The sequence below is a fragment of the Talpa europaea genome (assembly GCF_964194135.1).
Source record: "Talpa europaea genome assembly, chromosome: 9".
Lineage (NCBI taxonomy): Eukaryota > Metazoa > Chordata > Mammalia > Eulipotyphla > Talpidae > Talpa > Talpa europaea.
In genome coordinates this window covers 72,922,187-72,949,339 of record NC_140076.1, presented here as the reverse complement: position 1 = coordinate 72,949,339, position 27,153 = coordinate 72,922,187, and the positions used below count along the sequence as shown (strand labels likewise).

The 27,153-nt window shown below is 39.8% G+C and overlaps 1 protein-coding gene across 2 annotated transcripts in view; it reads left to right on the top strand.

Annotated features, from left to right (window-relative positions):
• RNF130 (ring finger protein 130) overlaps positions 1 to 27,153 on the top strand; it is a gene marked incomplete at its 3' end in the record, with an annotated part of 126,397 nt that overhangs the window by 64,113 nt on the left and 35,131 nt on the right. For both annotated transcript variants that reach the window (XM_084243195.1, XM_084243196.1), the window contains exons 4-6: positions 11,036 to 11,107; positions 13,541 to 13,623; positions 25,493 to 25,589. In XM_084243195.1, coding sequence (XP_084099321.1) covers positions 11,036 to 11,107; positions 13,541 to 13,623; positions 25,493 to 25,589 — 252 coding nt within the window. The remainder of the gene's footprint in view (positions 1 to 11,035; positions 11,108 to 13,540; positions 13,624 to 25,492; positions 25,590 to 27,153) is intronic.

The window sequence follows — 27,153 nt, the reverse complement described above, 5'->3', positions numbered from 1 at the left end:
ATTGTTACAGTGGAAGTAACCCGTACCATGTATTTTAATACCCTGTATTTTCATTTACAGTCAATTTTGGGTTTTTTTCTGTGACTTCCTCTTTGACTCATGTATTATTTAGAAGTGTGTTAGTTTTCAGTAGTTTGGAGATTTTGCTGTTATCTTAGTGAGTCCATTATGTTCAGAGAAACACGATAATTTCAGTCCTTATAGATTTTGGAGGTTTGTTTTATCACCTGCAATATAGACTGTCTCATGTCCATGTGTGCTTGAAAAAAGTGTTCTTCTGTTACAGGGAGTGTTATCAGAGTGGTATGCTTAGCTTGCTTCAGAGGAGGAGGTGGGGTGAAAAGATCACCTTTCCTGTGGGTCCTGGTGCAACCAGAGTGAAAGAGAGATACTGTTTTTCCATTGATGTTTGCCTAGAGAAGGACAGATGTAGGCCATTTTTCCTGGCACTTTGGTTAGTCATTTTCTGTTGGCAGTTCCAGATTGCAGCCTTCTGCAGCCCATGGTCTGGAACTTGAGAGGCCACAAAGAAGCTCTGGGAACTCACAGACCTGCGTTATTCAAATCTCAAGGTTCCTAGGCAGCTCACCATTCTTTCCACCTTTGGTAAACTAATCAAATGTGTAACCTTAAAATAGAATGCATCTGTTTTATCAGATTTTTGACAAATTCATATGTAAAATCAAGTTCAATGAAATGGAGGAATACAGGTCAGCTCACTAATAACAGAAGATAGCATTCGATTATTTATCATCAAAGCACCTCACACAAAATTCTATCTAATGTATTTGAATAAAATAATCAGCTGAAGTTCTTTAGCTTCTTGAAGAATAATATTACTACATTTAAAAGTGTCATTTTAACCATTCTATTCAGTAATATTGCCTTCATTTTTATTTTTTTTAAAGATTTATTTATTTAGGCATGCAAGAACTGGGGTACAGATCAAAGTTGTGGTGGGTGAGAGAGATTTACCAGAGACAGAATGGGGAACAGAACAGGCAGATCGACGGAAATACATTGCTGAGGGAAGCAGCGGGTGAGACAGGAGAGGTCTGCTGTGCCCTGTGGGTGGCTCCCTGGCTGGGGATCAAACTTGTGCTGCGGTGGCTGCGGATAGCTTCATAGGCTGTGTCTTAACCCCTTGTGCCTCCAGGGAGACTCGCCTTCATTTTTAAATTTAAAATTTTTAACCAATAAAATTCTCGATTTTAAAAAATAAATAGTACCACAAGTCTTGATTCCTCACCCAGTCTTTTCTGACTCCTAATTCTTATTTCTGAGATACACTTTACTTCTTTCACCTCCTCTAATCTATTCTTTTACTAACTTGATACAGCAAAGTAGCCTGCTCTACTTTCTTTTAATAAATTGAAATTTTGTTTTTTAAATATGTTGCCAATATGAAATATTAAAGGTAAAATGATTAAGAGTTGATCTGACATGGTGCTCTTGACAAGAAAACCCTTGGACTGAATGCAGTACATCTCAAGGTCTTTTGAAAACAAGTGAATGGTTTGTCCCAGGAGTCTGCTTTTGGACAGTAGTGCTTTAATTAGCACCCAGTGTGGAGCCTGTGAGTGATGAGGGAGTCCGCGCCATTGCCATCTGGCATAGGCCACACACAAGAACTTGTTTTCTAGCATTTAGTCTGTGGCTGCCTGCTCGAAGACTTCCAAAGCATTTTTCTCCAGATGCTGTTATAGCAGAAAGTGATATTCTGACCTTTTTTTCTTCCTTCCGTTTTTCCTAAGGTTCAGAAACACTTGATGAAATTTTTATGTGGCTTAAAAAGCTTAGCATATTAAAGTTTAATAAGAAGGTGGTGGCAATTCAACTAGTTGAAACCTTTGGCTATTTTAAATGAGAAGCCAGAATTACTAGCACAGGAAAAACAGTGAATTTAAGGAGAAGCTTTATTTTCTCCTACAAACTATCATGAAGCAGTTCTTTCTACAGAATATACACCAAGACAGTCTTACACATAAATAACTTCCAAGCACAGTGCAGTGGGATCTTTTATGTGTGAGATAAGAATCTGTTGCATCAGCTTTTTAGTTTACAGCTAAGTATCTGGTTTGTTCTTCCTTAAAAACTGCTAGAATGCATCTAGATACAATGTAGAAGTATGTTTGCTGTGTTCATACTGAAAGGGTGCCTAAGGATTTTCTAAGAAATGCAAACTTTTTCACGATTATGTGGTTAATATTGTTCCTTTAATTCCAAAGTAGTCAAGTTTTTCCCCCAAAATAGAATAATAAAATATTTATTTTACTATTAAGGAATAGAACAGACATAAAAAATCACAAAGCCTATTAGACTTCTCAGTTTAGGAATTCTTCTTAGGAAAATTCCCTGTGAAAATGCATACAATTTCTAAAGTACTTAAAACTTGCCAAAATATATATACAGTAAATATCTCAAGGTACTGATACGAAATATGCTTTTGTTTCCCATTTTTTACCTTGGAAGGTAGCTACTTGGAGAATTCACTTGCATGTCCAAGTATGGAAGAACACTAAATGTTCTTCAGAGGAAGGCTGATATTTTACAAGCACAAAGTTAATCTTTGGAAAGGATTGGATCAAACTGTTGGCTTCCAAATTAGGGAGAAAAAAAATAGTGTGTCAAGACTTTACCTATTCTTGTTAGGTACTTGAAAGTCAGCAGGACATAAGTAGTACTAAAACCAAGAGAAAAAAGAGGCTTCTATTTAGACAAATTCAAGATTTTTAGGAAAAGATTTCCTGGTCAAAGGAGACAGACTTTTTGTCACTGTTGGATGGTAGATTACCAGCTTTTTAATATACTGCAAGTACTCTACTCTCTTTTTCATGCTCTGCTTCAATAATCATTTTATGTACACAGATACTACCTTCTGCATACACAAACTGCATACACACTTCTACATGTTAGACATCAAGAGCTTAAGATTTTATTTTACTATCACAAAATATGCCTTTGAGATTAGAGTGTTTCTAGATATTCACTTTTACATTCTTGGAGTTTAACATTGGGCCTAGAATGTGACACTGACTCAGTGTTTACCTGGATTAAGGAATTGCATTCTACTGGGAAGAAAGACAAAAGTAACCAAAATACTGTGTGGTATAAGAGTTATTCTTTAGGAGCAAAGTGATATTACTCTAGGCAAATAAGGCTACCTCTCAGATGCGGTAGTGGCATTTGAACTGAATTTTAAAGGATAAAAAAGACTTATTCAGACACACTGGCAGGAAAGTCAGAGATCATTTTCCCGCAGAACCATAGAAAGATAATAGGAAAGATAGGAGGCTTGAATAACTGGAACATCAGAAATAATGGGGAGGAGACTGGAGACTGAACTGATGCTGGATGAATTAACAAAATATAGACTTGAAGCTCATGCTGAAGAACCTGGATGTTCTTCTTAAAGCAATAAGCAGTCATCGAAGTTTTTTAACAGTGGAGTGATGTAAGATATTTTTCTGATGGGAGAAACTTTGGGGAGGATATCTGTTAAAGAGGAAAATGTTAAATAGCAAAGGAAGATAATAATAGTAAAGAATACTATATACAGAGCTGGAAGAGAGGAGAGGGATTAGTGATACAGGCACACAGTTACCTTGGAAAAGCATTGAGGATAATTCTTTTGTGACCCAAAAAAAAAAGGAAAATAGAGTGGTAGTCATGAGAGTGGATGAAAGAAGGTGCAGGCTATAAGACAGTTTCATTCAGGGATAAAACCAGATTCACAGCCCCTAAATTTCATTAATTCTTTAAAGGAAGAAAACCCTACCGTTTGCTGAATCAGACCTAATTCTATTTCTATGGGAAAGTTCTGATGACTGATAACAGAAACCTCAGATGAGTGTCATTAAAGTGACCTGTCCTCTATATTCTGTGAACCATTTACCTCTGAGCAGATTCTTTCTGTTTGATTAAGCACTATGAGTATTGTATTATTTTCTACCTATTTAAAACCTCTGGACACTTCGCATCCAGATATAGAATAGTGTTCAACTTTCTCCTTTGTAAGATGATGCATCCCTGTGTTTTTCTCCCCATTCTCATATTCTGTTTATGTAGAGGTAGGAAGTTAAGAAACTTTAATTAATACCTAAGGAATTGGGTCCAATAGAAGTACAGGGAATATGAGTAATTGGGTATTGCATTGTGTGGAAATGCATTGGAAATTAGGGTTGGTAATTTACGTTTAATATAGTGAGTCTCAAATTTTAATGCAAAGATAACACTTTTTCTTCCTTATTTTGGTGAGGGAAACGCTTTTTAAAACTGCACAGTCCTAATACACCTCCCCACTCCAATTTTGAAGTCTAAATAGGACCTGCTTATCAGATTCTAGTCATGATAAGTTATTCAGTTGCCCTGTGCTTCAATCTCTGACATGGGACTGATGGCATTCCTTTTACATAAAAGAATTGTGTGTATTATCTGAGTCAGTATATGTGAAGGAGTAGGAATAGTACCTAGGATATAGTATGTCCTGAGTAGATCTTAGCTGCTATAAATAATGTCGTGATTTATGATGATGATGATGATGATGATGATGATGATGATGATGATGATGATGATGATACACCTTACATGGGTTTGATATGTTTGTCCTATGGATCAAACCTTGCATCTTGAAAAACAGTGACTTAATGTCATGGTGACTAGATGAAGATAAAAGATTTTTTTTTTTTTGAAGATTTATTTACTTATGCATAGAAGAGCTGGGGTAAAAGCTAGAGGCGCGGGGGGTGAGAGGATTCACCAGAGACAGAGTGAGGAACAGAATAGGCAGATTGACTGAAGTACACTGCTGAGGGGAGCAGCGGGCAAATCAGGAGAGGTCTCCTGCACCATGTGGGTTGCTCCCTAGCTGGGGATTGAACTCGTGCTGCAGTGACTGCGGATTGCTTCACAGTGCTGTGTCTTAACCCCTTGTGCCACCAGGGAGGCCCTACGATAAAAGATTTTGATAAAATATCTTCATGATAGGAATTTCTATTCATGTTAGGTACTTGAAAGTCAGCAGGACACAAATAGTACTAAAATCAAGAGAAAAAAGAGACTTTTAGACAAATTTAGCCAAGAAGTTAAAATCATAACTGAGGTGTACCTGGCATAAAGTGATGGGGCAAGTTAAAGGAAGAATTTAAAACTCAAGGGATGATCCAGGAGTAGTAGAAGGTAGTAACACAGAATCCAAGTCCAAGGAGAAATATTACAGTGAAAATATTTGACATTAGTATCAAACAAAGAGAAAGGTTTGGTGCTATTTCTTTTTTTAAATTTTGCTACAGGAGGTTTTGAAAATCCTTAAATGGAAGTAGTGACTTAGCCAGATACTTACAGGATGTCTCTAAATAGATAACTTATGTGCATTTATATCAGCCAACTGAAAGCCAAACTCCTCCTAACAGCTACTGCTCTTTTTTGTGATAATTCCTGATCTGATGTACTGCTCCCACACTGGTGGTCACCTTACTATTATGGAAAACTGGGGCCACCGTCCCAACTCCTCTCTCCCACACCCGCACTTGTCTGTTAGACATTAGGCTGTCAGTTTTACCTCCTAAGTCTTTCTGATCTTTGTCGTCTCCTCTTTTCCTTCTACTACTAATTCAGCTCCTCTTGGAAGTACTAGACTCCCCCAGGGGAGCCTTTCCTGTGTCACATACGTTCTTCTGAGACCAGACATGAATTCTCAAAAATTGCCTTATAGAACTCTTCTGAATGTTTAAAGTTCTTCAACAGATGATTAATCTGAGGAAGTTGGAAGAAGTGGGGGGTTTTTTAATTGCTAAAAAAAATGCTGCTTTATTTATTAATGTAATGAGAGAACTATGAAAATATGTTCATATATATGGATATACATATCATATCTAGTGGCCCATCGTTCCTGAAATCTAACTTTTCAGTTTCAGTTATCCCCAGTCAATCATGGTCCAAAAATACGTAAAATAAGATATAATGAGAGACAGACTATATTCACATAATTATTATAATATATTGCTGTAACTGTTCTATTTTTTATTAATCATTGTTCTTACTCTCTTACTGTGCCTAATTTATAAATTAAGCCTTATTATAGGTGTGCATATTAGGGAAAAACAATGTTTTTAGGATTTGGTACTCTTCATGGTTTCAGGCATCTACTGGGGGTCTTGGCTCCTATTCCCCGCATATAAGAGGGGACTACTATATTTACTTTTATATTCAAAAGGAAACTTAAGGATAAAGAAAAAATTAATATAAGTAGTTTATGTTGGAGGAAAGGAGGAACTAGGGTGAAGGAAATAAAGAAGTGAGACTACCTTGTACCTGGTTTTACAGTTTTCACTTTGGGCCATATAAGTGTTTAGCTAATTTTAAAAAGAAGAAGAAGAAAAGGAATCATCAGCATTGCAAATAAATGGAAACAAACATATTTCTAGATGGACAGTCTGACATTTTGTCCTCACGATGCAGTGCACTAGGAAGCGCATAGCACACCTAGGAGTGCTCTTGCCAAACCACTTGAACCTTACTCTCACAACCACTTTATTAAAAATGGATCAAGTAAAATGATACTAGGAGAAAACAAGAAGCCAGATTTAGAATATAGGGTGTTCTATACAACCAATAACCTAGTTTTGTCTTTTTAAAATGGAATTTTAAAAATATGTATGGTGGAGTCGTCAGCTTTTTACCAAAATGGAATAATGGACTTGGTTTGCTTTACCCTTCTGCCTGGAGCAGTTAGAAAAAAACAACAGGGAAAAACAATGAAGCAGTGTTTTCAAGACACTAGACACAGGCACTGATCCCATTGGGACAGGAAACAAAAGAGATGTGCTTGTAGGCTTCTTTACCTTAATGTTTTGAGAATTTTCGCACCATGGTGCATGGAAGCAAAAACGAAGGCAGAGCCCAGCAGAGACTGCTTTATTTGAGAAGAGAGAGCTAAGAGTCCAAGGAGAGCAAGGTAGTTCGCAGTCACAGAACATGATGTGCTTTGTTAACAAAATACATTAAAACTACCATGAAATTCCATCTCACACCCATCAGGATGATTAATATCAACAAAAGATGTGTTGGCCAGGATATGGAGAATGTAAACCCTTATGCATTGTTGATGGGAATGTAAAATGGTACAACTGCTATAGAAAACAGTATGGAAGTTCTTCAAATATTAAAGACAGAATTGCCATATTTTCTAGCAGTTCTGCTTCTGGGTATGTGCTCAAAAGAATTGAAAGCAGCATATTAAAGAGAAATTTTTGCTCGTGTTCACAGCAACATTGTTCACAGTAACTAAAACATGGAAGCACAACCCAGGTTTTCATCAACCACTGAATAGATAAGCAACAGATGTGGTTTGTACATACAAAGAATATTATTCAGCCTCAAAGGGGAAGGAAATGTTGTGATATGCTACAATATTATCGAAACTTGAGGACATTATGCTGATGTGTTAGTAACAAAAATAGACAAATACCGTATGGTTACTTTTATATGAGGTATCCAGAGTAGTCAAAATTAAGACAAAGTGGAATGGTGATTGCCAGGGGCTGTGGGGTGGGGGAGGTTAAGTCTAAGGGACACAGAGTTTCAGATTTATAAGTTATGGAAATGGGTAGTGGTAGTGGCTGTACAACAGTATGATGTATTTAATACCACTGAACTCTACATTTAAAATTATTACTATGGTAAGTTTTATATATATTTTAACACAATGAAAAAATACTGAATCCCAAAAAAAAGAATAAAGGACAGGTGGGGGAATTGCAGACAAATGCCGAGACGATAGATTTAAACATAACCACATCAATAATCACATCACAGTATATGGCCTAAATACCCCCCAATTAAAAACAGATTAACAGATGGATTAAAAATCAAAATATTAAAAATAGATACACTGTGTGATACAGCGACTCCTCTCCTGAAGACTACAAAAGCACTAATCGAGGGATATATAAATTTCCCTGTTTATTGCAGCACTTTTTACAGTAGCCAGGTTATTGAAACATCCTAAATGCCAATCCATTGAGTGGTGAATTAAGATGTGTTTACATGTACACAGTGAAATACTTGTCAGTTATTGAAAACGGTGAACTCTTACCATTTGTAACAGCATGGATGGAACTGGAAAGGGGACTATACTGAGCAAAACAAGTCAGAAGAAGGAACACATATACCAGATTATTTCACTCAGATGTGGAAAATGGGGAGCAGGGGGATAGAAAGGTACTGATAAATCTAAACCAAAGCAAAACCTAGAAATATAATTGTACAGTTAGGCTGCTTGAGGGAGAGGGATGATGGTTAGGGGAGGGAAGAGGGGCTCAGTGGCCCAGGATAAAGGACTGTGGGTGCTTTGGTGGTGGGGGTGGTGTGATAACATATGTGAGGAGATGTGAACCTGTTCTCCTAAATCACATACAGTCTTGTAAACTAAAGTTACCTCAGTTAACAAAAAATAAGTAATTAGGGGGGCCTCCCCTGGTGGTGCAGGCAGTTGAGCGCCGTGCTGTGAAGCTGTCCGCAGCCTCTGCAGCGCTGGTTCTATCCCGGCCAGCCAGCGAGGGTCCCACATGGCATGGCAGACCTCTCCTGTCTTGTCCGCTGCTCCCTTTAGCAGTGTGTTTCGTCAGTCTGCCTGTTCTGTTCCCCACTCTGTCTCTGGTGAATCCTCTCACCCTCCCGCGCATCTGGTCTGTACCTCGGTTCTTGAATAAAATAAATAAATCTTTTAAAAAAAAAAAGTAATTAGGACCTCTCCGGTGGCGCAGCGGGTTAAGCGCCATGCTATAAAGCTGTCTGCAGCCTCTGCAGTGCGGGTTCAATTCCCAGCCAGCCGGGGAGATTCCCACATGGTGAAGCAGACCTCTTCTGTCTCACCCGCTGCTCCCCTCAGCAGTGAATTTCGGTCCTTCTGCCTGTTCTGCTCTCTGCTCTGTCTCTGCTGAATCCTCTCACCCTCCCGTGCTTCTGACTGTACCCAGTGCTTGCATAAATAAATAAATAAAACTTAAAAAAAAAAGTCCTGTTTAAAAAAAATTTTTTTTTTGCCAAAATCCAACATCTATCCTGATTTTAAAACTCTTAGAAAACTAGATTGTAAAAGATAACTTCCTTAAACTGATGAGGGATACCTATGAAAAACCAGCTACCATCAGACTCAATTGTGAGAGACTATACTTTCTTCTAAAATCAGGAATAAGGAAAGGATATGTGATCAGACAGCTTTTAATTCCACTTTGTTTTGGAGGTTTAAGCCTGAACAAAAAGGCAAAAAGAAAAAGACACACTTATTAGAAATGAAGAAGCAAAACAGTCTTCATTTAGTGACATTATTGCCCATGTAGAAAATTTGATAGTTTATTAAAAAATACTAGAACTAGGGCCTACCCTGGTGGCGCAGCGATTGAGCGCTGGGCTGCGAAGCTGCCCACAGCCTCTGCAGTGCCTGTTCGATCCCCGGCCACCGGAGGAGGGTCCCACATGGCGCGCAGACCTCTCCTGCCGCCCGCTGCTCCTCTCAGCAGTGTACTTCGGTCCTTCTGCCTGCTCTGCTCCCCGCTCTGGCTCTGGTGAATTCTCTCCCCTTCCCGCGCTTCTGACTGTACCCAGTGCATGTATAAACAAAACAAACAAACAAACAAACAAATAAATAAATAAATAAAACATGCCTCTATTAAAAAAAAAATTCTAAATTATTGCTTTATTTGGTATGTTTTAAACTTTCCCCCAAATTTTTTATTTTGTGTGTGAGTGTGTGTGTGCGCGCGCGCGCGCGTGTGTGTGTGTGTGTGTGTGTGTGTGTATGTATGTATATATTTTATTCTCAGGAGACTCCAGGGTCTCCCATCTTCTAGCCCCCACCATACTGCCTCAGCCTCAGCATCTGCCACTTCTCACAGTGTAGGATCTTGTTGTATGTTGGGTGACTATTCTAGTGTGTCTAGGACAGTCTTGGTTTGCACCTGTTGTCCCTCTAGAAATCACTAATAGGGCCCTCTGACTCTCAAAACTTTCTAATTTGAACAGTATATATGAAGAATATATATGCTCTTCCTAATTGTAGCAAACTAATTTTGTTCACATAGTTGCACTTCGCACTTGTTTGTCTTTACTAGATTATTCCTTTGTCCAGATTGCCAGTACCTACCTATCCCTGTGCTTTTCCTTATCTTACTCCTTCCTACTCCGCTTTCAAGTCTCAGCTCAGGCATCACTTCCTCATAACTTGCCATGAGTTTCTCTATGTCCTGAACCCTACCTGCACTAGGTCACCTTCTTTGTGCTGCCACCTACCTGTGCAAGCTCTGTTTTGCAATATTCAATTAAAATGTGTTTACTTATCTGTTTCCCAGTTCAGTTAGCTTTTCAAGGTTAGGAGTACACTGTCTTTTTCATCTTTGGATCCATGATGCCTAGCCATACTTGCAGTATCTGCCAAAATGTTGGCTAATTAAGCATTACAGATTCTCTGAGTTAACCTTCTCGTGTAAATGAGAATAGCTCAACCCTGGAAAGATAAATTGACATTCCTAAGATCAGGAACATAGCAGTGGCAGAGACAGACATGGAGTCCATGGTTGTACCCCTTCTTCCATGCTTGGTGTAATGGATGAGTGATTTTGAAGAACTTTGAAGGTGTCATTTTACTAAGACAGAGTTTATACATTTAATAGTGGTCACTCTTATAGCAAAATAGGAAAGCTATTTAAACAGCAGTAGTATGTCTGACATGTACAAGAAGTAGGTTTTGATAATATTGTAATGTTTCAAATGTTTATTAAATACAAAATGCAGTAGTAATTATGACACTTAATTTTTCACTGTGTATGCTTTTTAATAACCAGCCAGATTGCTGAATCTATGGGAAAGCTGCCAGTTTTTCTAATTTTTTAATTTGTTTTTTAGAGTTCTCATATGATGTGAAATGGAGAGTGATGTAGGAAAACAGAGACTTAATAAGCCTTCAGTTATTTAGGAAAAAAGGTCATCACCTAGAGATCTTGCACTAAATGTGTGTTTTTCTTTGCAATTTTCATAGCGTCGTCTTGGAGATGCAGCAAAGAAAGCCATCAGCAAATTGACAACTAGAACAGTTAAAAAGGGCGATAAGGTACAGTAATGAAATAACTCTAATACTATAATAATAATAAAGTAGTTTTGGTTTTGATATGGTGGGAGAGAATATACCCTAATCATTTGTGAGATTATTTTTCTTCAATGCTTTATCTAATGCTTTAGTTAGACTGACTTCTCTTTGAAATCTTATTCTTAATTTGCCTGTCACTTGGAAGCCCTTCATACAGTTAACTTTCCTGGACTTTAAGTGCTCTTGCCCTTAAAGCTTCACTGACTGCTTGAGTTTTCCTCACATGGTTTTCAACAGGGTTTTCTTCTGCTAAAAGCTTGCATGCCTTCGGAAAGAATTCTAAAGGTGCAGTTTGTATACCAAGTAGCTGGGGCTGTGTGCTCTCCCTTTATTTCCTGAGACTTTGCCACGTCCCCTTTGTGTTTCAGTTCTTCACCAGTTAGGTGGAAAATTGGAGATCTACTTTTCAAGGGAGTGTTACCTAACACGGCAATTTCTGTGTAAGCAGTTTGAAATAAGAGCACAGTTTGTCGGACCCTGATGGTGTGGGGGTACCTAATCAGAAAGGCAGTGACAGCAGCTGTGGCTGAGACCTCTAACCAGAATTCCCTAGTCAGGGACATTTCTGGTGGCGCAAGGAGTTAAGTCTCAGTACTATGAAACAATCTGTAGCCACTGCAGCATGAGTTCAATCCCCGGCCAGGGAGCTGCCCACATGGTGCAGCAGACTCCCCTCAGCAGTGTATTTCAGTAGATCCACCTGTTCACCTCTTCTGCTCCCCACTCTCTCTCTGGTGAATCCCCTCTCCCCCCCCCCTCTTTCTTTCACACATACACACACACACCCCCACACCTGCCTACACCTCTGGCCTACACCCCAGGTCTTGTATGCATAAATAAATAAAGCAAATCTTTGGGGAAAAAAATTCCCCAATCAGATCTGAAGTTAGGGTAGGGCCCCACTTCTGCTCAAAAAGGACAAAATAGCAACTTATGTTACATCCTATATTTGATATATTCAAAATTACCTAGAATAAGTGCATCTTTAAAGGCATAAAACTGAAACTCTGTCCCACACTCACTTCTAATATTTTAACAAAGAGCTAGTGGAATAATTTTTGATGATTCTCCATCTAGTTTTACCACTGCCTTGACACAGCTCGGAAAGGTAAAGGTATTTTCGTTGAACTTCATTCTAACTTCAGGCAAGAGATAAAGTAAAAGCAGTTGCAGAAAATATAAACAGCACTAAAATAACTGTGCTTTATCCCCAGAGGAGTGGTCATCCTATAAATGGTTTCTTGCCCTGATAACCTTCAGCTGCTACATTAATTCGAAATTCCCTGGAGCTGGTTTAACCTACCTGTCCTACTTTGCTCCAGGCTAGCACAAAACTATCTTTTCTGTTAAAACCAAAACTTCTGGGCCTCCCTGGTGGCACAAAGGGTTAAGACGCAACCTATGAAGCTATCCGTAGCAACTGCAGCACAAGTTCGATCCCCGGCCAGGAAGCTACCCACATGATGCAGCAGACCTCTCCTGTCTTGCCCGCTGCTCCCCTCAGCAGTGTATTTCACAATCTGCCTGTTCTGTTCCCTGATGTGTATCTGGTGAATCCTCTCACCCCCCGCACCTCTGGCCTGTACCCCAGTTCTTGTATGTATAAATAAATAAATATTTTTTAAAAAAACACCAAAAACTTCTCATTAGTTTGTACCTCCTAGATCTGCCCAGAGTTGTGCCTTTTGAGTTTCAGTCCAAGTGGCAGTGACACAGCAAATACTCTAGCCTCTCCTGTCTCAGTGCCTGGTAGTACTCATTTTGTGACAGCTCAGGGAACCAGCCCCATCCCCAGCCCAGGGGAGGAAGTTACCCTGGATGACCTGACTGACTCCTGCTGACCCTTGATAGCATCCACAGTTGAGTTGATCCATGACTGTTCACCCAAATCACCCCAATTCTGTGACCAAGTGAAGAGCTCCCATTCTTGGGGCAGGTCTCTGAACTTGACTCAGAAGATAGTGTCTTTCAGGGCTCATCATTTTTTCTGCCTTAGATACATGGTCAGATGAGCCTAAATGAGAGCCTAGATGAGCCTGATGGGACTAGATTGTGGAGAGTGTACAGTAAGACCTACTCAAACAGAATAGGGTGCATCAGTCATGGGGAGCAAACATGAGGGTGGGTGAAGGTGAGAGCTGATTTGAATACTGAAAAAAGTTAAACTTTGGACTTCTAAGACATTTCAGGCAGTATTAATTATCACAGCAGTTTGAAAAAAGATCAATTGGTTTCGATATAAGCAAATGAAAAACTACTTATACTTTTTTATAATTCTTCACTTTCTAATCACTTGCCTGCCATAGTTGTTAGAGGAAAGTTATTGGCTGGGTTGTGTCTCCTCTACATGTGTACTTTCAATGTGTGTGACTTTTGTTTCTGTGCTTCCCACTTCAGGAAACAGACCCAGACTTCGATCATTGTGCAGTCTGCATAGAGAGCTATAAGCAGAATGATGTTGTCCGGATTCTCCCCTGCAAGTATGCCTACTTTCTTTGTTTTACAAGAATGATAATGATGTGGTTTGTATGACTCATTTCAGAGTAGTCAGCCACCTGCTTCTGAGAGCCACCTCACTCTTGGCTTTTCTGGCAGAAAAGGGTAGGCTGCGCACTGAGGAGTTGCATTTGGCAGTGAGCTGTGCTGCCTCAGCAGGAATGAGAGCACACACCTTCCTGAGTTGTGAGAAACATCGTAGCCTAGGAGCATCAAGTCAAGAATTTTTAACTTAGTGACACCTGTGGATTTCCAGACTAGCCACTTGTTCTTCTCCTCCTTGTATAAGAATATATCACTAAGGCCGTCTGATAAAACCTCAGCCAAATTCACTAGGCTCTGGGTCCCAGACCTCTGGAATTTGGGTCAAGTTTTTTGTTTTTTTTGTTTTTGTTTTTGTTTTTTTGCCTGCTCATGCGTTCTTTCATCTTTATTTGTTTGGGAAGCATCTTCATTTATTTAGCTATGAAGCTAATCTAATTATAAATTTTTTTTTTTAGATTTATTTTTTTTTAATAATAAATTTTATTTTTATATTCCCCCATACAATTGCAAACGCCCCATTCTGACCCCAATCCTTCCCCTCCCGCCCCCCACCCCCCAAAAAGTGTCCCTGGTTCATAGTTTTTTTTGATTTTGATTTTCACTTTCTTATATTCATTTTCCTGGTCCCTTATTTAAGTTTTCTAGATTCCTGCTATGAGTGAGACCATCCAGTATTTTTCTTTTTCTTTTTGGCTTATTTCGCTGAGCATGATCCCTTCCAGCTCCATCCATGTTGCTGCAAATTGCATGTGTTTATCTTTTTTGAATGCTGAGTAATATTCCATGGTATATATGTACCACATCTTCTTGATCCAGTCATCTATTTTTGGGCATTTGGGTTGTTTCCAAAGCTTAGCTATTGTAAACAGTGCTGCTATAAACATAGGGGTGCAGGTGCTCTTTGGAATTGATGTTTCTGTGTCCTTTGGGTAAATACCTAGGAGTGGAATTGCTGGATCATATGGAAGCTGTATGTTTAGTAGGTCCAGAAATCTCCATACAGCTCTCCATAGTGGTTGGACCAGTTTGCACTCCCACCAACAGTGCAGAAGAGTTCCTTTTTCTCCACACCCTCGCCAACATTTGTTGTTGCTAGTTTTTTTAATATGTGCCATTCTCACTGGGGTGAGATGGTATCTCATGGTAGTTTTGATTTGCATTTCCCTGATTACAAGTGATGTTGAACATTTTTTCATATGTCTGTTGGCCATTTGCATTTCCTCTTCAGAGAAGTTTCTTTTTAGCTCTTCTGCCCATTTTTTGACTGGATTATTTTCTTTGTTGTTGCTGAGTCTCATCAGCTCTTTGCAGATTTTTGTGATCAGTCCTTTATCATTAGTGTGGGTGCAAAAATGTTCTCCCAGTTGGTGGGGTTTCTCTTTGTTTTTGTTATTGTCTCTTTTGCTGTGCAGAAGCTCTTTAATTTGATGTAGTCCCAGCTGTTTATCTTTGTCTTCACTATCACTGCTTTGGGTGATGTGTCTGTAAAGATGTCTTTGATGTGCAAATCCCGTAGTGTTTTGCCTATATTTCCTTCTATGTATTTTATGGTTTCAGGTCTTATGTCTAGTTCTTTAATCCATTTTGAGTTGATTTTTGTGTATGGTGTGAGGTAGTGGTCAAGCTTCATTCTTTTGCATGTAGCGACCCAGTTTTCCCAGCACCATTTATTGAACAAACTTTCTTTGCTCCAATGCATAGTCTTTGCTCCTTTGTCAAAGATTAGTTGACCATAAATCTGTGGGTTTATTTCTGGATTTTCTATTCGATTCCATTGGTCTGTATGTCTGTTCTTGTTCCAATACCATGCAGTTTTGATGATTATGGCTTTGTAGTATAGTTTGAAGTCTGGGAGTGTGATGCCTCCATTTCCTTCTTTTTTTTTCAGTAGAGCTTTGGCTATTCGGGGTTTTTGGTGATTCCATATGAATTTCATCAATAATTGTTCTATTTCTTTGAAGAATGCCATTGAGATTTTGATTGGAATAGCATTGAATCTGTATATTGCTTTTGGTAGGATGGCCATTTTAATAATGTTTATTCTTCCAATCCATGAGCAGGGGATGTCTTTCCATTTCTTTGTGTCTTCTTCTATTTCTTTTAACAGTGTTTTATAGTTTTCTTTGTATAGGTCCTTTACCTCTTTTGTTAGATTTATTCCCAAATATTTGATTTTTTTTGTTTCGATAATAAAAGGGATGGTTTTTTTGATTTCTTCTTCTTCAGATTTATTGTTTGTGTATAGGAAGGCTACTGACTTTTGCATGTTGATTTTGTATCCTGCCACTTTACTGAATTGATTGATGAGTTGAATTAGTTTTTCTGTGGAGATTTTGGGGTTCTCTATGTATATTATCATATCATCTGCAAATAGTGATAGTTTGACTTCTTCTTTTCCTATTTGGATACCTTGGATGTCTTTCTCTTGTCTTATTGCTCTGGCTAGGACTTCCAGTATTATATTGAAAAGCAGTGGTGAGAGTGGACATCCTTGTCTTGTTCCAGATCTTAATGGAATTGCTTTCAGCTTTTCACCATTGAGAATGATACTGGCTTTTGGCTTGTCATAGATGGCCTTTATGATGTTGAGGTATGTTCCTTGTATCCCAAGAATTTCAAGGGCTTTTATCATGAATGGGTGTTGCACTTTGTCGAAAGCTTTCTCAGCATCTATTGATATTATCATATGCTTTTTATATTTCTTTTTGTTGATGTGTTGGATAACGTTGATTGATTTTCGGATGTTAAACCATCCTTGTGCCCCTGGAATGAATCCAACTTGGTCGTGGTGAATTATCTTATGGATACATTGTTGGATTCTGATAGCTAAAATTTTATTGAGGATTTTTGCATCAGTGTTCATTAGGGAGATTGGCCTATAGTTTTCCTTTTTTGTGTTGTCCTTATTCGGTTTTGGTATTAGTGTAATATTGGCTTCATAGAACGTGTTTGGTATTGTCCCTTCCTTCTCAATTTTTTGGAAGAGTTTGTGAAGGATAGGCACTAATTCGTCTCTGAATGTTTGGTAGAACTCATTTGTAAATCCATCAGGTCCTGGGCTTTTGTTTTTGGGGAGGTTTTTGATTACCATTTCAATTTCGCTAATTGTAATTGGTCTGTTTAGGTGTTCTATTTCTTCTTTATCTAGCTTTGGGTGATTGTAGAGTTGTAGGAATTTGTCCATCTCCTCTAGATTGTTGAATTTGTTTCCATATAACTGTTCATAGTAGTTACTGATTATTCTTTTGATTTCTGCTGTGTCCGTTGTGATTTCTCCTCTTTCATTTATGATCCTGTGTATTTGTGCTTTCTCCCTTTTTTCCTTTGTGAGCCTGGCTAGGGGTTTGTCTATTTTATTTATTTTTTCAAAGAACCAGCTCTTGGTTTCATTGATCTTTTGGATTGTTTTTTTAGTTTCAATTTCATTTATTTCTGCTTTGGTTTTTATTATTTCTTTTCTTCTACTGGTTTTGGGGTTTTTTTGTTGTTCTTTTTCTAGATCTTTGAGCTTCGAGATTAGGTTGTTTCTTTGAGTTCTTTCTTGTTTTTTGATGTGAGCTTCTATTGCTATATATTTTCCTCTTATTACTGCTTTTGCTGCATCCCATACATTTAGGATATTGGTGTCCTCCTTGTCATTCAATTCAAAGAATTTTTTAATTTCTTCTTTGATCTCCTCGTTAGTCCAGTGGTCTTCCAGTAGTGTGGCTTTTAATCTCCATGAGGTAGGATAGTTCCTTGCCTTCTTTTTATGATTTATTTCTAGTTTGATGCCTTCGTGGTCAGAAAAGATGGTTGGTATGATTTCAATCTTGGTGTATCTGTTGATGTTTGTCTTGTGCCCCAGTATGTGATCGATCCCGGAGAATGATCCGTGTGCGCTTGAGAAAAATATGTACTCCGTTTTTTTTGGGTTTAGTGTTCTATAGATGTCTGTTAAGCCCAAATGCTCTAGGTCCTTATTTAGAGCTTTAGTTTCTTTACTTATTTTTTGTCTTGTTGATCTATCCATTGTTGATAGTGGTGTGTTCAAGTCTCCCACTACGTATGTGTTTTCTCTGATGTCTGTTTTCAGAGAGGACAACAGTTGTCTGATATATTTTGGTGCTCTTTCGTTTGGTGAGTATATGTTAATGAGTGTTATTTCTTCTTGAAGTATTGTCCCCTTAATCATAATGTAGTGACCATTGGGGTCTCTTTTTATTTTTTTGAGTTTGAAGTCTGTTTTATCTGATATAAGTATAGCTGTTCCTGCTTTCTTTTTTGGCCCATTTGCTTGTAGGATTGTTTTCCATCCTTTGACTTTGAGCCTATTTTTATCTTTTGTAGCTAAATGTGTTTCCTGGAGACAGCAAAAGGTTGGGTTTTGTTTCTTAATCCAGGCTGCAACTCTGTGTCTTTTTATTGAAGAGTTTAGTCCATTTACATTTAGAGTTAATATTGATATGTTAGCATCTGTATTTGCCATTATGTTTGTCTTTCCTTTGATTTTATTTATTTATTCTTTTAATAACTTTTTTTTTTTTTGGGTCTTCTTTCGTTGTTATTCATCCCTCTGAGGTTCTGGCTTTAGGATTCCTTGTAGTATTTTTTGGAGTGGGGGTTTAGTCATAATGAAATTCCGGAGTTTCTCTTTGTCTGGGAAGGTCCATATTCTTTCTTCATGGAGGAAAGAGAGCTTTGCGGGATAGAGTATTCTTGGTTGGCATCTGTTTTCTTGGAGTCTGTTGACTATGTCCCTCCACTCTCTCCTTGCCCGTAGTGTTTCTTCAGAGAAGTCTGATGTCAGCCTCATTGGTTTTCCTTTGAATGTTATCTGTTTCTTCCCTCTTGTCAGCTTCATTATTTTTTCCTTGTCCTAGATTCTTGGGAGCTTTACTATTATGTGTCTTGCTGTGTTTTTCCTTTCGTCGTGGAAGTTTGGTGTTCTTCTTGCTGCTTGTATATCAATTTTCAGCTCCTTCTTCGCATTTGGGAAGTTCTCTTCAATTATATCCATGAATATTTTCTCTGTTCCTACATCTCTCTCCTCTCCTTCTGGAATTCCTATAACTCTTATATTTCCTTTCCTCATGGAGTCAGATAGTTCCCGAAGTCTTTCTTCATTCTTTTTCCTTCGTACTTCTCTTTCCTTTTCTGTTTTGGTTCTTTTTATTTCTGTGTCTTCAAGAGTACTTATTCACTCTTCCATTTCACCTATTCTGCTTTCATTGCTTTTCCCAGAGTTCTTTAGTTCCTCCATTAATTCTTTGATCTCCTGCATTTCTTTTACTTCCCTCTTTAGGGACTCAATTTCCTTCTTCTGATCTATCACTTTTTTAATCATGGCAATTTTAAATTCCCTTTCTGGAAGGCTTAGAAGTTCTTCCAAGTTGCTGTCGTTGCAATCTGGGGAGTGGTTTTCTTTTTGTGGTGTGCTTCTTTCCTGAGTTTTTAGGTTGCGTGTGGTTCTTCTGCTCCCTACTGTCTGTTTTCTAATTTGTCGTATGCGTTGGGACACTGTGTTGCTCGGACTGACTGGCATCTTGGGTGAACTTCTCCGCTCACCTCTGGCTCTTCCAGGAGCCATCTCTGTCTTCTGGGGGAGCTTTCTGCTGGTTTTAGGCAGTTTTTACTGAAGAAATGTCCCTGTTCTAAAATGGCAAAGCGGGATGCAGTCCCTGCGCCTCTGGTTTCAGGCACACTCTTCTGCGCACCCGGTCTGCCCCGGACGTGGGTGCCTGCTCCCTCTGTGGGCTCAGACTGCTGGTCGGAAGGGGCCTGGCGTGGGCTAACTTCCCGGCTGGCCACTGGGTCCTCCAGAAGCCTTCTGCCCTTTTCAAGCAGTCTTAAGAAATTTCCTGTTCTATGGGGTGTTAGTGACTTTTTTTTTCCTGGTCGCTAGGTGGCGCCAGAGATCTCTCCTATTGTCCTTGGGGGGCTGTTTTTCGCCTCCCCCCACCCCGTGGGACAGGGAACAGAGCCGGAATGGTAGGGTACACCTCAACAGCTTTGGGATGCTGTGTCTGCCTTGTGCCCCACCGTCGTGGAGAACCCACGCCCCGAATTTTCGTGCCCCGGGTCTCAGTTCAAAGCCCTCAGTTCCAGGACGCGGGCTGTAGCCCAGTTCAGTGGTGCGGGAATGGCGCCTTTTGCACCGCTCCCGTGCCTGGGCGCCTGGTTCCTGCTTACTCAGGGAGGGACCTTCACCTCAGTGAGGACCTCCGCGCGTCTCCCCGCAAGCCTAGGTTGCAGGCGCGGGGACCTGGGCAGCCGCGATCCCGGTCTGCACTTGCTTTTTAAGCGCGCCCAGCGCGCCGCTTTTCCGCACAAGCTTACCGGCAGCCCGGGCTGTGTGCGCGTCTCCCGGGGTCTTTGTTCTTCTCTAATGGCGCCCAGAGCCGTTCGCTCACCGCCGCGGCAAATCCTGCAGGGTTCGCCTCAGCTCCCGTTCACGGGGTGTGGTGGCTGCAATAGTTCCTTTCCCCTCACAGTCCCGCTTGCTGCGTCGTTTGTTCTTGTTGGCCGTTTTGGTTTGTTGTTTTCCTCCTCTCTGCCTCTGTGGGCGGGGGAGGGGAGCAGGGTTCTGCGCTTCCCTCCCTTCTAGTCCTCTTTTATGGCCACTTTCTTCTTCGGGTAGTTTGCTGGAGTCACCCGTTTATCTTCCGTGTTCCAGTTCTCACTGGGACCTGCCGCTTTTCCTCCCTATTAACTTTTTTTAATCTGGATCAAGTTTTTCTCTGAGCCTGAGTTGTGCAAAGTGGGAAGGATAGTTATGTTGCAGCATGCCTGCCTGGGTTAGGGTCTCTACTCTGGAGAGTTTATGTGCACTGTCTCCTGGAATGGGTCAGCGGTTTCCTCCCCAATGTACAGTGAAGGGTATCAAACCAGTAATATATGCCAGGGTCACACAATGTAGCAGTGGCAGAGCCAGTATTAAAGGTCTGCCTTTAATGCCCATGCCTCTTACTTAGGGCCACATATCTCCTCCCAAAGGGTACTTTGGGACCCTAAAAACAGCAAATTTCCTTAATAAGCATGTTGATTTCTACCATGGTGTTACTCCACGCTAGAGAACATGAACCATTAAGATACACTTTTGAGGGCCTCCTCGGTGGCGTAGCAGTTGAGCGCTGGGTTGGGAAGCTGCCCGCATCCGCTGCGGCACCAGTTCGGATCCCTGGCCACCAGGTAAGGGTCCCACATGGTGCGCAGCCTCTCCTGCTGCTCGCTGCTCCCCTCAGCAGTGTACTTCCTCAGTCTGCCTGCTCTGCTCTCCACTCTGATGCTGGTGAATTCTCTCAACCTCCTGCTCTTCTGACTGTATCCAGTGCTTGTATAAATAAATAAATAAATCTTTAAAAAAAAAAAGATACACTTTTGAGTGTTAATTGTAAAAATACATAATTGCCTATCAAGAAGCCAGAATCAAAGACTTTTCCTCTTCATTCTCTTCTGCCCCTTAAAACAGATCTATGCAACTCTGTTCCTAATGAAAACAGAACATATGAATGAATAAAATAATAAGTTGTTTCCGTAAAACTATTAGTAGTGTTTTACTTATTTAGAAAGTTAACTGTTTTGAGCCTAAAGATCTGTTTTGTTTAGTTTTTTAAATATAGAACTTCAGGGTAATTCATATACTGAAGCAGAAAATCAAGATTCTAGAAACCAAGTATCATGGTTTACGTATAAAGGAAAATCTCTAAAATTAACTGTAAGCTGTCCAATAGAAAATTAAATTATGTAATTGCCAGTTTTTCTTTAACTGTGGTCATTTATAGTCTAAAGGAAATACATATGCAAATGGAAATCAAGAAAAAGATCAATAGGCTACCTTATGAATGTAGCTTATCAGCTATTACTTGCTTTTTAAAAATACTTTTACCTGCACAGATTTCTTTTGACACCAGAATGACCAGCAAGAAGCTAAGTCTTACTTCAGTCCAGAGTTCCCCCAAACCACCAGGAACCTTAGAATGGAGGCTCCAAAGTCCTTCACTTCACAAAGAGAATGTCTTCCTCAGGAAGCCTTGGCCAAAAATGAACTGTTATGGAAGTTTATTCCCCATTCCCTCTGTTCTTTGAGCATTGGGTTTTCCTAGGTTTCATTCTTATTTCTGTTTCTTCTGAATTTGTTTTAGCTTTCCAAATTTAACTCTGCATCAGAATTGACAGGGAGTTTTCAGAATCACATCCTGAATGGAGTCCAGCATGCTTATTTTTATTCAGTACCTGGGTGATTCGGTGCTATAGATCACACCTTCTATTAAGTCAATGGCCATTTCTGTTACTGCGCCCACCACCAGAGACATGCTCTCAGCCTTTGTCTTTGTGGTCTGTGTTAGACTATTAGAGTTTTGGCAAATTTAACAGACTTCTTTGTGACCAGTTATGGCACTGCTCATTTGGTTATCTTTTGTTTGCAGGTGCTTTTGCTACTAGATGTGCCTGCTGCCATGTCAGAGTTGCCTTTTCACTTTAGAACTTTAGAGCAGGTTGCTGTCTCAGCAAGTTGTAGCTTCCTCTAAATTACACTGCACAGTCTGCTTAGCCAAGTATTTCACCTCACTGAAATGGTAACAATAGGATTCTCAGGTGTAGTGAAAATTAACTTTGCACCTCGAGCAATATTGTGAGTTGTACTTTTGAAATGGAGTGGCGTTTCTCAGTCTGAGCACTGATGGTGAACATTTGAGATCAGATAGCTCTTTGTTGGGGTGATGGAGTGTCCTATGCATTTTAGAATATTGGGCAGTGTCCCTGGCTTCACCCCCTGCATGCAGTAACACCCCCATACACAGTTGTGACAGCCACAAAATGTCTCCATTTAAGAACCCCACTAACCTAGAGGATGGCTCCATGCACACACTTATCTTTACTCTAAATCTTCTCCAACCCTGTTATTTCCAGTGGATTCTCCTCAAGTACTTTTGAATTAGCTCTTTCTGTGCTGCTACTTACTGTGTTTCCTCTGCCTAGGCCGCCCTGTCTGACCTTTTTTGACTGTAGGTCTTTGAATCTGAGCCCAGCTGTGACCCTGCAGTATCTTCCTTTAGTTCTCAGTGCCAGGACACTGGTACCTGCAGGACTCTGAACAGACCCCAGCAGACTTGAATGCTGCCCTAGGAATTCTGTTCCCGCAGTTGGTACTCACATGCCTCACAGCAGCACCGGGTGTGTCCTTTCTCCTTGAACACCTTCTTCCTCACTCTCAGCAGATAACTTTGTCAGCACCTTCAGAGAGAAAAATGTAGCTGCCAGAGAGTTGAAATTTCCTCATTTTTCTGACCTGAGCTTTCATGCAGACCTGCCTCAACACTTACCCTCCAGCCTCCCCTCTGACAGGTTGGAGGAACCCCCTGCTTTGTTCCATCATGCTCCTTCCATCTGGACCCCCAGGTACCAGCTTCTTTCCTTCCTCAGGGACCTTGCCCTGTTGACTCTCTGCTCCCTCAGTTTTTGTTCGTCCTTCATCAGCATATGGGCATGCTCCTTTTCCACTTTTCCCAACACTTTCAACCCCACCTCCAAATACCACCCTATACCTTCTCACCTTCACAACCAGATTTTGGGCAAAACCTGCACTCACTGTCCCTTCTTCACATCAGTAAGAGAAAAAAGAACCTCGATGCCTTTGTGTCCGTCTGTCCTTAATTTTTAACAAGCCTGTCTGGAGCCCACACTAAAGATTTCTGTCTATAACTATGAAACCTCGTGCCCTGCTGGCTTTTTGTTGCATGACCTTTACTGTTCCTCTTCTGTCATGTAATTTACTCTGGACAGATGACGGTTGGCAGTGCTTTGGGACCTCCGACTTGTGTCAGTTGATTATAGTTGATCATCCTTTGGCTGTTAGCCAGCATGTCTTGGAAACTGAAAAACTCCCCTTATTTAAACCTCTTTTATTTAAAGGTCAATTACAAAATTCTTAGTAGTTAAAAATTCTTTTCAGTGGGGTCCTACAGCTTCTACAGTTGTATGGCTAAGGTACCACCTCAGGAGCAAAAATGGATCAATTTTCTGGCTGCTGGCAGAGACTCCACAGTGGTAGGAAAGGAGGGGGTGCATATTCGGCGTTACCAGTTTTTTCTTTTGACATTTCATACCTTTCTCATTCTGTGTCCAAAGTATTTCTCTAAGGCTTTTTTGTTGAAGCTCTGATATGCTTGTCCTTTTCACCACTCACTGTTTGGCAACACACAACCTGCTTTCCTTCCTAGCATACCTCTGAGCCCTAAATGTGTTGGACCCGTTTCTGTTTTTATGTGTATTATTTTCATTAGAGTCTTTTATAGTAGTAGGAAGGGGCTTCTTTTCAAGGTTTGGCTGCTGCAGGTGCTGCCCTTTGCAGTGTCTATAGGTGCTGTGTACCTTTAAGTCCATGAGAGATCACCCTGGTGCCTGGCTTCCTCCTGGAGCACACCTACAAAGACACAAGTAACAAGAAGCAGGCATGGAAATGCCTGTGTATTCTAGATGAATGTAGGTCTTGACTACGGATTGGTCACTTTCACAACTTAAGTAAAAACGTTTACACTCAAAAAAAAAGCCTTCAGGAATGATGAGGTTCTGGCCTATTGCATTGAGTGCAAATTCCAGAGTACATTGATCAGTTCAGTCTTTGTGACCTTTATTCTTATCCCAAAGAAATGTGTACCAAGCTACTAAATGGCAGTTAGTGGGTTTGTATGTGTGTATTGTTCAGCCTAAAGCTTTAAGTATGATATTTCTTGTAAATCCCAAACAGAAATGCTTTTTAGACCTCTTTGTTAAATCAAGACTACCTTTGAACCAGCTATATGTAACTATATACAAGCTATATATAAATTATAAGTTACAATCAATGTAATAAAGGCATATAGTAGTTTGGTTTCTCAAAATTTCTTTTATCGGACCTCAAGGCTCAGATTATAGTTCCCTCCAAAAATATACAGAGTATGACTTCTCAGCCCTTTGGCTAAGATCAAGTGCAAAGGCGTACAGGATGTCTATCCTAGTAACTGCCGCCTCCCTATCTAGCCAAGACTCTGGGGCTTTCACATGGCTTTATAGCAGCATGTCAGAACTGCCATGGAGTTACTTGAGCTGGAGGAATGATTTCTGCAGCTCCTGTAAAGTCTGCTTTCCCCTCCAGAAGGCACAAGTTCCTGTTATAAGAATGCAGAGCCCTTCCTGACATGTTCCCAATCACAAGAATGTGATCCTCTCCTTTTCTGAATAAGAGAAAATTGCCCATCCTCTCTCTCCCTTTAAACATTTTAGTTGAAAACTGCAAGCAAAGTGTTATCTGATTCTTGAGAACAGTTCATCCCTAAAAATAGTCCTCATGTAACTTTAACATTTTACTTAAGTTACTTAGAAAGACTTTAAAACATGGCATTTAACAGAGTTCCATGAAGCTAATTAATAATGATACATAGAACTCATTTAATACAATTTAATATCTTTTTGAAGTTTCATTTTCTGCTTTAGCTATTACAGAAAAAATAACTGATTTGTAAGGCATGATTCATTAGCTTCATTTTTAATGAACTCAAATTATCTGAAAACTCTTTTGGAAATTGGTTCAATAAAAAGTCTAGGCAGCCAAATACTCCTTTTCGGTTGCTCATTTTACAGTGCTGTTGACATAGATGATTGAACATAGGAGGTTTTCTACCAGCTTTATTTTAATTTAATACTTATTTTAATACTTCCCCAATAATATGTCTTGGAACATAAATCCTAAAAGGAAGAAAAACAGACTAAAAATTCCATTTCTTTGCATTTTGGCCTAAAGTTTTTCAGTATATAACTTGTGATGCTGTTCATTTTTCTTTTTACTAGGCATGTTTTTCACAAATCCTGCGTGGATCCCTGGCTTAGTGAACATTGTACCTGTCCTATGTGCAAACTTAATATTTTGAAGGCCCTGGGAATTGTGGTATGTTGCCTGTTTTGTTATAGTTGTATAGTGTCATATCTCAGTGTAACATAGCCTAGCACAAGTGGATGGTTAAGTCTCAAACAAACACACACACACACACACACACACCCCACCCCCGAAAAAAAAAAAACAACAAAAACCACCTGTCTTTCTTTGCTATATAATCCTCATTAATCAGCAATGCCTTCTTCTAAGATTATTCCAAGTCCAGCCATCTCAGGGAACTCCTAGAAGGGGAGGAAGGAACTGTGCTAGTCTGCTTTTCACGCGTACTACTATTGGGTGGTGTGGTATATGATAACTGAGGTAGAGAGAAGGGTGTGATCCCCCTTCATTACAATCTTTTTTTTTTTTTTTTTTTTAAGGAATAGACTTTTGACTTTGGTCCCATAGTACATTTTTCTGTGTTCAGCATAATATAAAACTAAATCATTACTTACGTTCCTTCCTCTTGAGTTTGACTTTGCACTCCTGGTTGTTGTAAGTTGCAAATAGTGAAGGTGGGCGGTGCCCCATCCTGGGCAAACCTTTAACAACTTGGCAAAGGTTGCCTGCCATGTAGAATACTTCAACTCTGAACAGACAAATCAGCACTCACTAGCTGAACCAGGGCGCTTACAGACAGCCTATAGTTCTTGCTTAAGAGAAGTATCTATTATATATCCAGGATTGTAGATTTTTAGAGGGAAATGAAATACTTTTGGTTTCAAAAATGAGTGAATGCTTAATCTCCTCATGGAACAAAAAGCTTAGTGTAACCCAAAAAATGAATTCCTCATTTTAAGCTTTGCAACCCAAAGAAGATCTAAGGGGTCCAGTTTGAACTGTGCTGTCAGACACAGGGGTGAGCCACTTGGGACCCATTTATCCTCCATCTCTAGTGATCACAGCAGTGTCATTGTCATTTAACACAGTTTCTCCACCTTGGCACCACTGACATAATTTTGGACTAGATCATTCCTCCTGGTGGGACCATCCTTTGCACTGTAGACTGTGTAGCAGCATCCATAGCCTCTACTATTAAACGCTGGTGCCCATGCATGATGCCCAGTCACAGCAATCAAAAAGTGTTCCCAGACTTTGCCAGATGTTCCTTAGGACCAGAGTCCACCCCCATTTGAGGAGTTTAACAAAGCATCCGCCATAATACCTGACACACAGTAAACACTGGAAAATACTAGCTTAGCCTCTTTTGTTGCCTCCAGCCTTCTTGGTTGTTGGGTTTGTTTAGTCTTTTAAGTCTTTGAAATACTAATACTTCTCCCATCTGGTTTTCATGACGATCTTTCTAAAATGTTCTGTAAGCCACCATATTTCTTTAAATACCCAAAATAATAATAATAAATTTTTTCTGATAGTCATTATGAGCAGTGTAAGTTATTACACTGTGTAAGTTTGTTTTTAATTTGGCTTTGGGGGTAATCTAGAACAGAATTGTTCTGGGCTTGGTTGTCTGACTTCTGTGTATACAACTTCTCACCTACCATTCCTAACTCCGCTTTTAATACACTGTCTGTTTCCAAAAGTTACTGGAGATACCAAATATCCATATTGTTAAATC